This window comes from Pelmatolapia mariae, linkage group LG3_W (genome assembly GCF_036321145.2).
Source record: "Pelmatolapia mariae isolate MD_Pm_ZW linkage group LG3_W, Pm_UMD_F_2, whole genome shotgun sequence".
Taxonomy (NCBI): domain Eukaryota; kingdom Metazoa; phylum Chordata; class Actinopteri; order Cichliformes; family Cichlidae; genus Pelmatolapia; species Pelmatolapia mariae.
The window spans coordinates 94,011,751-94,025,461 of NC_086229.1; the positions used below are offsets into that span (position 1 = coordinate 94,011,751).

General features: G+C 39.7%; 1 protein-coding gene across 4 annotated transcripts in view; it reads right to left on the reverse strand.

The window, feature by feature from the left end:
• peli3 (pellino E3 ubiquitin protein ligase family member 3) overlaps nt 1-12,087 on the reverse strand; it is a 40,480-nt gene extending 28,393 nt beyond the window's left edge. For 2 of the 4 annotated variants that reach the window (XM_063470310.1, XM_063470309.1), the window contains exon 1: nt 11,668-11,879. In XM_063470310.1, the coding sequence (XP_063326380.1) occupies nt 11,668-11,672 (5 nt within the window). In that variant the 5' untranslated portion in view covers nt 11,673-11,879. The other 2 variants (XM_063470311.1, XM_063470312.1) reach the window with 1 other exon arrangement.
• Nucleotides 12,088-13,711: the final 1,624 nt, after the last annotated feature.

Consider the following 13,711-nt stretch of genomic DNA (forward strand, 5'->3'; position numbering starts at 1 on the left):
CAGGTAAACTGTCTCAGCTGCACACATGGGTGCTGCCAAGCTTTTGGGACCCCATTAAAAATATGACTGTGAGTCGCACCACATTAATAATTCAAATCATGCCCGCCCTAAAATATATTTATAACACTGAGCAGACATGGACGATATTCTGCTTAGAAAGAAATGGATTTTGAGATTGATGAGATATGTGCAAGCCATCATTCTCATGTCTTATTATAACATTATTATTAATTTTATTTTATTTATTTATTTTACATGAACACAAGATAACATAAAATATATGTTAATTAAATTTTCATCTATAAAATGGTCCAAAAGTATTTTTTACTGCTTTAACATTTTTATTTATAATATTAACTATTGTCAGATATAACTGAAATAATCCTTTGGATTATAAAAGTATAACCACATAAACCATGCTTGAGTAAGTGTGCCTTTGTCCTGCATTTCATCCACTGAAGAGAGAGATTCAGCAATGCAGCCATAAACCAAAGCTTGAAGTTGAGCGTTAAGGCTTGACAAGCTTTGCAGCTCACTGATAAGCTCTATGAGAGGTCCAGAGGAAGTCTGCTGTGTATCAAAGTCTACGTTTGATAGCCAACGCATGTCTCAATCTGTTTAAAAGAACGAAAAACATTTGTTTTAAAAAAGACTGTTGCACATACTTCATACATATGTAATTTTCTTTATCTTGTTTTCATCCACATTCACAGATGAGAGGGAAAGAAAAAAATAAATATGATCGTTATACAGAGCATTTTTTAAACAAAACAAATGTGATTTAAACACATTTGAAATACTCACCGATCCTAAAGAGCTTTTACAATGACAGAGCTAAATGGAAACCAGAATATCACATATCTGTAAAATAACAAAGTCATCCATTAGTCTTAAAGCCATTTTCACAACAGTGAGGTAAAGCATTCAGCACAGTTCTCTCCTAAATGTAGAAATAAACACACATGTTAGCATTCACAGTATCTAAGGCAGCTCAGCACAGTGTAAATGAACTGAAGAAGGCTTTTGGGTTCAGTCACAACATACTCAGACGTTACATGTAGCTCAGTCACAGCAAAGTAACATCACAGACACACGTTAATTATCTATTATTATTATATTATACACACAAATAGGAATTACATTTAGAATATTATTTATTTATTTATGATTCAATGTTAAGTATAATTTTCTCTACACGTTTTTAGAGAGATTTTTAGAAATCTTTAGTGAAGCAGAACAGTATCTGAACTAAAGTGGACACCGTGCTAGACGCCCAACAGCTTTCCAAATGATATGCACGCTATTCCAAAAAATGAAAGGAAAGCAAGTTTTTCACTAACTCCCCTTCATGGCTAGGCTGGCATAAAGCTTTCATTGCATATAATAACTGTTATACTGAAACTCAGGTTTATGCTTAGTTACTGACTGCAGCAGCTACATCATCATGTAGATCAGCATGTACAGGGGCAGCTGCTGTGTGCTGGTAATGTTACTGCTCCACATATAATCCTAGAAAATAGTACATGAGCATGAATTTCCTCATTTTGTGGCAGCAGACATGTTTCAACAAGCAAGCTGTAACTCCGCCCACATTAGCCTGTTTAAATGTTATACGACACCGCAGGCACCTTTCCTTACTACATGACTGATGCAAGTATGTAACAGTCTGTTGTCATACACAGAAAAAAGTCCAGCAAAAGTTCCAAAAAATCATTTCTCAGATTTTATTCACTTATATTTGTTTACCATTGATTTAAAGAAAAGATTTGATAATGATTAACATTAGATAACAGGGTCCTGATGCTTGTCTCAATAACATACAGCAAAAACTAAAAACTCAAAATTTAAAAAAAACAAAACCCACCTCACCCAGTAAAAATCCAGCTGGGTCGAGCGTCTACAAAGGATCAAACTCTGTCTCATTTGTGTTATAGTTTTAAATTTGTATTTACTCTGAAAGTGTCCACACCCACTGGAATTCAGCTCAATGTTATTAATATAGTGCCAAATATCAAGAATGCACTTTATATTGTAAGATAAAGACTCTGAAATAATATAAAAACAACCCCAACAATCAAACGACCCCCTTCGAGCAAGCGCTTGGTGACAGTGCAAAGGAAAAACCTCCATTTATCAGGAAGGAACCTCTGGTACCAGGCTCAGGGAGGGGCAGCCATGTGGCTGAGGGTGAGCGGAGAGAGGAATAATATCTCAGGATTAAATGCAGAGTAGTGTGTAAAAAGGTGAATGAAGAAGAACCATGAGAAGCCCCTAGCAGCCAAGACCTATTGCAGTGGAACTAGAGGAGGATTACGGGAACATCTGATAAGCCCTAACGACGAGCTTTATCAAAAAGGAAAGTTTGAAGCCTTAATCTTAAAACTTTCCTTTGACTTCTCCTTTGTTAAAATTTGAGAAGTAAAATACAAGATGTCAAAAAGTGAGCCTCTAAACTTGAAGGGTACTTCTGGCATTAGAACGCAGCTCCTGACAATAAGGACCTAGACGTCCACAAAGACGGGACACATATCTGCCAGTCTTTGGCTTCTTAATACTTAATGCTAATCTTTCACATATAATGGATATAATGCACCGCCTTGGCTGATCAGTGAAAGATGTCTCCAAGCCAATAGGATTATTCCACAGTTCATTTCCTGTTTTTACCAAGATGCAGTTTGGAATGCTGCAAAGTCAACTTTCCTTCAAAACAGAAACTTGGTGGTTTTCCAAAGACCTCTCCCCTGCCATTAAAGAGAGGAGGATGATTGGCTCCTGGTGGCAAAGGTTCAACAACAAGGTAAGACAGCACACGTCATCAGAGGCCAGCCTTTTCTACCAACAACCTGAGGGTGGCAACATCCCACCTGTCAGGTTTCGCTAAATGTAAGAGCACAAACTAAGTTCTGTAATATTTCCAGCCATTGTCCCGTGAAGTCTTAATTACTGTGAAGGCTGTTTGAGAAAACGCCAGGGGGAATTTTTGGTAGCAACTAAGAACTGGCCAGTACCTGAGAGCCTGTCACAGAAGAAGCCCTCAGATATGTGAGAGGAGGACAGGGTCATTTTATTTCTGGACCAATTTCACCAATTTCACCAGCCACACCCACTGTGGCAGCTTCTCTCTATATCAATGCACTTGCTAACTACGTGGAAAACTAAGCCCCAAAGATCTGTTACTGTTAAAGGCTGGACTCACCTGTAAGAGCTATTTATAATTATATGCTCAGATTTGTACCTGTTTCACAAAGAGTTAGTCTTTTTGACTGCAGGATAATTTATTAAAACAAATCAGGAAGGGCCAAGCAAAAGCCAAATGATAATCACAGACTCAAATCACTTGAATTATACTCATCTAAGGAGTTATAATCCACAGGAAAACAGTTGAACTGCTCGGAAGTTGTAACTGGAATGTTGAAATTTAAGTCCACAGTCTGGGCAGCAGTTGATCCCTGTGGTTCATCCAATCATCTGCACTGCTCATCTTGCAGGAGACAAAGAGGTTGATCTCTTCTGCACATCCAATCACCATTGTAAACATGATTTAAAATATAGTTTAAACCTTAAAATCACATAATTACATTTTCTTCTTCTCTCTCATGGATGTACTTCATGCAGTTTGTGCTGTTTTACTTGAACAGATCTATCATTAGTTCAGTCGCATGAGTACTGATTTCAACATGATCTCTTTTTATCTCAGTTTTTATCTGATTAAATTTTCTCTCCAAACTCTGTTTGCTAATCACAACACACTCAATAAAACAGCTTCTTTTAAAGTCAGAGAGTCTCTGAGATCAGTGTCTCCTTGGCGTCTCATTCACTCCCTCCTCCCATCCTTCTCTCACTCATGCATCCTCCAAGCTCGCATCATAATCATAACAATGCCTCTGAAATGCTGGTGATGACATCTGATTTTTGTGTGCTACACATTTTAAATATGTATTCCATGACTCCTCTCTTTCCTACCTGAGATATTTTTTAACCGTATCATGCACTGTCATCCAGATATAAAACATGCTGTGAAAGACGCTCCTGTTCTTTACGTTTGTTGTAAAATTTTGCAACTCTGTTTCTAATGAAACACAAGAACATGGGAACAGGTGAAGGAGAAAGAACAAACATGAAATAGATGAGAGAGAGAGGCAAATAAACATGGAGACAAGACCGACTTCCACAGCAACACTAACAACAAGACACAGAGAAAAGGAAACATTTAAGGAAACTAAACAATAGATAAAAAATATCAAAGTGCAGAACCTTTGAAAGCTGAAATTCACATAAAAAAGAAGTTTCAAAGTTGGAAAGTAACTGAACATCTTTATAATGTACATTAGAAAAAGCTGACTAATGATAAAATAAAATTTAGAATCAAAAAACAACTGAATGAATATTGAAAGCTTTAAATCCTTTTAAGAGTGAAATTATGTATTCTGTAGATTTGGCGGCACTGGTTTCAACCTAAAGTCCACCATCGTCTCCACTGTTATGGCAGCATTGAGCTCCAGGTTGCTGTCACTGCACCAGGTCACCATGCTGTTTATCTCCTTCCTGTAGGCAGATTCATCTCCTAAGGAGTTTGATGGATTGATTACAGGGTACAGGGAGAGGAGCAGAGAGTACACCGCCCTGAGGGAGACCGGTGCTGATGCACTGAAGTCTGAGACATGCCTGCACAGTCGTACATGCTACTTCCTTCAAACTACAAGTCACTGATCCACCTGCAGGTGTGTGTGTGTGATCATTTTTAGTTTTTAACTCGTTTGTGGGTTTATTTTAAGACTAACTGTGTGTTAGTGGGGAGATAAACTATACAGACTAAAAACAGACATTCAGGTTAGATGAGGTGAAATGTGGGAGGATCCACTACAGACATGTAAATGGTTTCAGTGCTGATCATCCAATCAGAAAAGGTGATTCTTTAAATCTGCCCAGATTTAAACCACCTGTCTGCTGCAGACCAATCCACCAATAAAAAAAAAAGCCTGAAGTTAATGTGCCAATCAGAATGCTCTATCATTCATATACATTTAAATTCACCAACTGGAAATACCTGTCAGCAGCATTAGGTTAGACTGCAGTAGAAGCTAACATACTGGTACTCTGCAGCAAATCCCTGTCAAATTTGTCTAAATTTGCTGTTACTCCTATCAAAATACGCTTTGAACCGTGAGGGTGTCGAGGACTTGTTCTACACAACAGTGTGTTTTTTAATGTTCCTGGTGTCAATAATGTGGTTTAAAAGTGGGGTCTTTCCTGCTGTTGAGACAATCTCCTGACTGAAAACAAAATGTAACTCTATGGGTCAGTTAGCAGGTAAACCCTGCACTTGGATCTACACAGGTCACAAAGTTATCTTTGATAACGATGGCTACGTTTTTAACATAAAATGATGACCTTAGAGCAAAAAACGTGGACTTCTTATTCATTCTTTTTTCTATTTATATTTATTAATGGATTCATAATTCATTTTAAAATATTAACACATAATTAGTCCTTTTATTTTAAACTAAATTATCAAACAATACATTACTTTCATGATATCTAAATAAATCAAAGAATTACAAAATGAAATCGTAAATGAATTTAATAATGGATTCTTTTTTTTTTCTTTTGCACAATTCATTACTGAAGCACAAAATGCTTTAATTTGATGCATGTGACTCTTCTGGGCCTCCATACAAATCCATAAAAAAATGAAAAATAATGTAGGAAATGAATGAAAGCATAGTATAAGAAGAAGGTGATCAGAAAGAGAGAAACAATGTAGAAAACAGAAGAAGAGGGGGTTTAAATGACAGGGAGGGGTGAAGCAGGGGGAATTGCAAGATTAGAAAGAAAAGACACAAGAAACCTTAAATTACTTTCTCTGGATGGAGACGAGAGGAGGATGCTTGTGTGTGTTTGATTATACGTGTCAGCAAGTGCATGCGTACAAGTGTCAGGGTGATGAATTGCCTGTTCTAAGCCACACATTTTCTAATAAACCCACAGTCACAGCCTGTGTGTGCAGACAGAGGGATGCAGCTCTGAGTGGATTCACTTGCTAAGCTACTGTAGCCAGAAGTACTTGGTTACAATAGCTTGACTGTAAAGCAGCAACATTTTAGTCAGAAGGTTTATTGACATAGTTATGAAGGTGTGTAAGTAAATACTGATTTTTATGATATAAAATTTGTAATAATCTCATTGTTGAAAAATATTCAAAAGTTGTGAATACTTAACAGATTATGAATTCCTCCTTCTTCCAGGGGAGATGGGGGGAGAGTAACTATTAAAGTGAATAATTCATAGATTATCACTTAATACAGATCAGGTTGCTTCTACAAACATCGAGATGACAATTTTGGCTTTGGGGAAATTTTTAGGTCATTTTTTACTTCATTTAAATGTGATAAATGGTTAAGAAAAAGAGGCAGGCCAAGTTTGTCTGTGGAAGCAAAGGAAGAAGGACCAAGAGACAGAAAAGCCACATTTGTCTCTTCTATAAACAAATGAACAGAGAGCTAAATATATTCCACTGACAAATGAACTCTGCATTGAAATATGGCTTCAGGACAAAACTGTCTCACTAGTTCTGTTCTTCAATCTATTTAAATAAAGATGTTCTACTTCTGTCCTTGGACGGATTCTTAGTCACTCTGGTTGAGATTAAAAAACGTATTATTTTCCCCATAAATCCAGTTTAGTTGTCAAAATAAGAGCAGATATATTTGTAAACATGTAACTTTATTAAACATCAATTCAGACGTGGACAGAGAGCCACAGAGCATGTCTACTGTGCATTATGTAACATTTTATTATGTACAAATCCTACAAGCCAGTGTTATGAACGATCACCCTCCCCCGGTAACAAAGTCAGCCTCTGATCTCTGCACGTGTCTTTCTGCTTGCACTGGACATTATTATTTATCTTTAGGTTGTTAAACTATTATAAAATGTACTTGTCAAGGTCAGGATCTTATGCTATTACAGGTTTGTCCAAATTCTCCACATCAGACGTGAGTGCTGCTGTTATGGGATGATCTCATCTCAGTTTTTTCATTGTAGTCGCTTTAATATTTACATTTTCTAAAAGCCAAAGTATTTTAAGAGGGTGTTAATATGCAAGTATTACCAAAGAAAAGACATGATCTATCTCTATCTCTCCATCTCTGAAAGGAATCTTTACCTTTGAAGATGTGTTCTTCAAAGGTAAAGTCTGCTCTGTAATGTAATATTCTACGGTCCTTAGTGGACGGGGAGGCAGTCAGAGGTGGGGGACCTGGTGCTCCGATCCCTGGAATGCCGCCTCACTGGTGAGGAAGGCGCCTGACCTGGAGCTGGAGGTTGGCAGATACCAACCAGATATGGGCTCATGCCAAGAGGCTCTGGAACCAGTTTCCTGGAGAGTTGACTCCACCCTGGAGTTTCCCAATGTGAGGCAGTGGTGCAAATGTATCCCCCTGGCTGGCTGCCTTTGTGTTGGAGTTTTCCTCAGGCCCCAGGTCCTGACTATCGTTTGTATCTAAGTGCCAAATGACAGTTCAGAATCCCTGGATGAGGTGCTGGAGAGTGCTCCACACAGAGACTCTATTGGGGACTTCAATGCTCTCACACTGATGTTGTTAGACAACAGCACGCTGGCATGACCCCTGGGGCTGCTGAGATTCCCCCTCAGTTCCTGAAGGCTCTGGATGATGTAGAGCTGTAAGGGCTGACACGTCTTTGGGTGGGTTTGGGGGTTTGGGTGCCTCTTGATTTGAAAACTAGGTTGTTGACTCCCCTGTTTAAGTAGGGGGACCAGAGGGGGTGCTCCAACTACAGGAGGATCACACTCCTCAGCCTCCCAGGGAAAGTCTATCACAGGGTACTCGAGAGAAGAGTCCATCCATTAGTCAGACCTTGGATTCAGGAGAAATAATGCCACTTTTGTCCTGGTCGTGGAACACTGGACCAGCTCTTTATCTTCTTGAAGATATTCAAGGGTTTGTGAGTATTTGCCCAACCAATGTACTAATGTAATTTCGGGACTTGGAGAAGACATTCAACCAAGTCCCTCGGGGTATCCTGTGGAGGGAGTTTCAGGAGTTGGGGCTGTTTGGCCAGTTGTTATGAGCCATTCAAGCTGTACAACTGTAGCAAGAGCTTGATTCGTAATGCCGGCAGTAAGTCAAACACCTTTCTGGTTTCTGGCCTTTGCCACAGATTCTCTTCATGGATAGGATATCTAGGGGTAGCCAAGTCGGGGAGGGTCTCCTCTTTGGTGAGGATGTGGTTCTGTTGGCTGTGAAGCACGAGAATGAGAATTAGCACTTGGAAGTCCTAGACCACGGGTGTTAAACTCCAGTCCTTGAGGACTCCTGAAACTTTTAAATGCGTCCCTGCTGCAACACACCTGAATAAAATTCGTAGGTCATTAGAAAGAACTGACTGCATGCTGAGGTGGCAACCCCTAACCTCAAGTAAATGTAAATAAATCTAAGTTTGTGAAAATATGTAATTCTAAAAGTACTTTTATTGCACCATGTTTATTCAGTCATGAGCTGCTGTAACATGAATCACATGGCTGAATTGCCACCTCAGCATGGAGTCAAGTTCTATAGAGTCTTGTTAATGACCTACTAATGCAGGTGTGTTGCAGCAGGGACACATGGAAAAGTTTAAAGACACCGGCCCTCGAGGACTGGAGTTCGACACCTATGTTCTAGACTGTGGTTCTCAGCTGGAAAAGGGTGGAGTGTCGCATGTGACGGATACAGCCAGCATATGTGAATTTTCTTCAAAGAGTGGCTGGCCTCGCCCGGGTGAGGAGCTCAGTCATTAAAGAGGGACTCAGAGTAGAGGTACTGCTCCTACTCATCAAAAGGAGCCAGCTGAGGTGGTTCGGGAATCTGAGTAGGATGCCTGCTGAAGTATTCCAGGCATCTCGTACTGGTGAGGAGGTTCGAGGCCAGGACTTGCTAGAGAGATTAAATTTCTTGGCTGGCTTAGGTACATCTCTGTGTCCCCAACAGGTGGCTGGGGTGAGGGGAGCCTGGGCTCCTCTGCTCTGACTGCTGTCCTAACTACCTGAACCTGGATAAGCACAAAATGGATGGCTCAATGGATGGATGGAAATATTCATCCATCCATTCAATTCTGATTGACTGATTGATTGTTTGTTTGTTTTTTTCAAGTCAGGCATTGGATCAATGCATATATTGCTAAAATTATGTTGTAAAGCATCTTGCAAAGCAAACTAAAGTATAATATTTTGGGTTATTTAAATGTTACATAAAAATACCAGGCAGTTAAATACAGCTTAACGCAGGCTCAACTGGTGCAGAGCAGACTGATGCTTGTGTCACTGTAAGGTTACATCAAGGATAGCAGACATCAATAAATTTAAGATGATTAGATTTACTCACTTAATTGCACCTTTCATAGCTCATATTGCATATACTTATATCTGGTGGAATTCATTTAGATAGAAATCCTTGAGCAGCAGCAGAAAAAAATCAGCTAATCACAGCCTAAACACAAAGAAGACTCAACTGGAACGCACAATACAAATGATTATGTGACTTATGGAAAGTGACATAATCACTTCATATCACTATATCCATTGCACCGCTTACACATGACCTTAAGGGTCCTCCGCATTCCATATCTATAACCCCTGCCTGTTACCCAGGTAGTAAAGGTAGTAGTAAAAAAGCATACTCAGATAATAATCAATGCTAAAAGCGAATATTAAATCACACTTGCAAAAAGCAAATATCAGCAGTCCCATAAATGCCTCCTCAAGCTGACACAACTTTGGACACCTCTGCTGCAGGCAGGCAAGCAAGCACACAGGTCCTGTCCTCTCACTAACAGCTGAAGTAGTCAGCGTAGGTAATACTGAACAACACTTTAGGAGGAATTTTTGAGAGGTCAAGCTCCTGTTTCAACAAAACTAAAACATTAAACAGTTATAATTTAATCTTGCTGGGACACACAGTAGTGTTTGCCGTTGTGGTCGGGTATGGTTTGTGGCTCACCTGCAGAGGAGGGGTGGAGCAGTGGGATTAGGATTTCGTGTCAGGGAAGGCTGGTCGTCACAGCCGGCAAGCACAACCTAACCATGCCTTCTCTACTCGAGTAGGACACTGGGACCTGAAGCAGCTGAAAAGCTGTGCAAGTAGCGGAAAACCTCATGAAGAAACGCACTTTTCTTGCAACGATGTGTGCTACTGGTCCTTTATGATTATAGCAGCTTAACTATTAGTAATCTTAAACAGTCACTTTAGCTGTTTTTAATCATTAACATAGAAACTAGCAGGCAGTCATTAGATTAAAAAACCCCAAAAGCAATAATTGCTGTTGGGCTGAATGGGTCACCGATGGGATATGGAGCTGTGGCTGACTGGATTACAGACACCTGGAGAACCAGGTGGGTTGCTGGCTGTGCAGAGCAGCAGGCAAACTGTAGCTGAACTGAGATTATTTTTTGTAGCAAGCTGTGAGGTCAGTTTTAAAATGCAGGCCGTCGCTGCTTCAAAGAAAGCTCTCTGCTTTTTATGCCTTCATTCTAGCATAGCTGAAATCACACTTATCCAGAGTTCATTTTTAACATTTCCATAATTCTCTTCCTATACAATAATTTAATTATTTGAATATGTTAGGTAGTGTACTGTTGTACCCTTTATTAGTTGGTTCTGAAATATATTGTGTCTTCAGCATACGGAAAGAGCTAAATAATCTGCAAAGCGAATAAAATCTCTAAACTTAAATACTTATTTTGTTAAATCTACCTCATGGTTAGCAAAATCGGTTGATGATTATCATTTACCTTTTCAAAGAATTGCTTCTTCTCCATTCAGAGTTGTTGCAGGATGGGGCCCAAAATTTCATGTGATACTGAAAAATGTTTTTGAGTATTTTATTCTAGGACAACTCTAAAGGTGAGACTAGTGTTTTTATCACTACAGCACAGAACTGCTTCATATGCATCAGTGCAGTAGTGATGCTGGTGACAGTAATGTATGCTTTCAAATAGTTTGGCTTCGCGTCTGTAGCCACTAGCAGCCAAATCACAGCACAAAGCCTCACCAGCACTGACAATACACAGACGTGCGTTTTGTGTACGGTCACATCCCATCAAGTTACAAATGACTAATTATTGTTGAATCGTGAATATCGTCGACGGACTGTTACTTTTAACGCTCTGAGCCTTTTTGAAGCACCATCCCACCAAATCCTCCTCCGCCTGCACACACTCTGGAAACGTCTAGAAGCTGGAAGTGTCACATGGAACTGTTAATGCACCACAAAGGCTTGATTTGTGATACAAGATGATTCAAATATGGCTTCTTTCTCCTCTTCTTATTCCTTCTGTGTGCGCGGATTGCAGCGAATTGCGTTTTGTCCGGGCCATGTTTGTGTGTGCACGGAGGACGTGTAGTAATCTGAGCAGATGTGATCACACAAACAGGCCACACAGAGAAAAATAAGACATTTACGTAGAATCCAGCGAAATGCAAACGCAAGCGTTTGTACACAGGTGATTCCTCCCGCACGAACAACATGAGCTACATACTGCGAGCACACACCCTCCATGCAGAAGCACGCAGATCTGTGTACGACATGTACACAGCAGCCGATATAACAACCAAACGAAAGCCGTTCTTCATCACTCACATTAGTCTGACATCACATAAATCTCTTTACCTCATAAAGACTCACGTCAGCCTTGAATAGGCGATAAAGTCAACAATCCACGAATTAAAAGGCGACTTCGATTCCCATCACCTCTCCAGAGCAGGAATAAAGCACAAGACAGGCCGGCTGGCGTCTCCTGACATTTGATGTTTTGTAGAGGAAGCTGCTGTAAGAGGAAAGCTGTAAGAAAGACAGGTGATGGAAAATGGGGATAAACAGGCCCGTACCCGCGGATGTTTGCCAGCAGAGGTCCAGGACGGCTCGGATCTGTGTGGAATTCCTCCTGTTGATGGGAATATTTGCGGGGGCTTCAGTCGCCGCACGGCCTGGGAAGCGTAAAGAGGAGTGATGGAGAAGAACAGGAAGCGCAGAGCATCACAAGCAATATCATCTCTCTTCCGTTCATCTTACGCCAGAATCGATTCTCCCACATATAACGGCAGACAGTCACCTCTCTCTCCCTCTCTCGCTCCTCAGTTCAGTTCAAAAGTGCCAATCAGCCAGTTTTATAAAACAACAAAACATAAATCATAATAGAATAAAATAATAAAAGACAAGTAATTTAAAAAACACAATAAAATAACACAAAGATTAATACACAGTTCAATTTATTATGTGCTTCAATAGTCATTTCAGATCATTCACTGTGTCTCCTAGGAGTATTTTTCATTTTGCAATGTCACTTAGCTTACTGAAATGTAGATTTACAGGACAGAAATGGTAACAGCAGGTGTTCTTTAATGAATGATTTCCATTTTAGGAGGCTAATAAAGTATCAAATCTATATAGATGTTCATTGGTGATTGTTTGTCAAGGAAATCTAGTATTATTTTTCTTTATTTGCATGATTTATTCAATAAAAAAAAACTTTCAAGCCAATTTGAAACAAAAGGTTCTATTACAGAATTCTACAATAAGGTATATGTGGCAAAATATGATACATTAAATAAAAGTATCAGGAAAGCATGAGCTGTTAAAAATGGAGACAAAGCGATGCAACCATTAATGACCATGCAGCCATGTAAAACAACAAAAAAGCAAAGAAGCTTTGCAATTTTATACTTTATTCATCTGCATATAGTCAAGTTCTGGAAAAAAATAAAAGGTTTCATATTCAAAAATGCATGAATTATTTATTTTGTGTCTCTGACCTAAAGTCAGGGAAATTGGACATGATTCTAAAACCTGCACTGAAAGGTTGGATGGACTTGCAACCAAGTTGTGAAACATATAGAAAACAAAGAACAGGCATAATACTCCTCATCCCCAAACAGGGTAAAGACAAAAGGCTACTGGGGAAACTAAGACCAATTACATTACTAAAGATTATAGACCGATTATAAACTCAGGCTGTATCACAACAAGACAAAAAAAAGCTTGTGTTAAATGCTGGGTGCAAAACAATCCACGTTTTTAAGAGGAAGAGTGCCCCTCATTTGCCATGAGGGGATGATGCTGGTCTGTGCACTGGTATCCAGCTTGAATATTGTCTTTAAATCTTCGCATCCAAGTTCTCTGTCTGCATGTGCGCCATCCTCATCTTCAGTTACAGTAACAGTCTCCACAAACAGTTCTGAGTCTATGTCCTCATGGATTTCTTTGATGGAATCACTTCTCTACGACCTGATTCATGTGAAACTTCCTTCGACAGGCTTTTGCAAAATGACGCTTTATAAAAGCATCGATGCTTTTTGTATTTCAGACACTGTCAAGCATTCTGCTTGTGTACTGTGATGTGTCTCACGTGCCTTAACTGGTGCATCTAACCCTTTGCGTAACCTATCAGCATGCCCTGCTGTGCCTTTTCTTCCATGTTTATGTTGTATTGAGTGGACCTCGTGGCTGTTGCTAGCCATAGCCTTTAGCTGCATCTGAGCTCACTCATGGGAGGGGCCTATGTGGATTGCTGTTTAGGTCTGCTCCTTAGCTGGGCAGCTTTTCCCTTACTATTGATGAGCAAGTTCCAAATACAATACAGTCCCTGACCATTTGGTAATTATTTTTATAGTTACAGTCTTTCACCTGTAGCTTCAGCGCTGTAACAAAGTGCTGA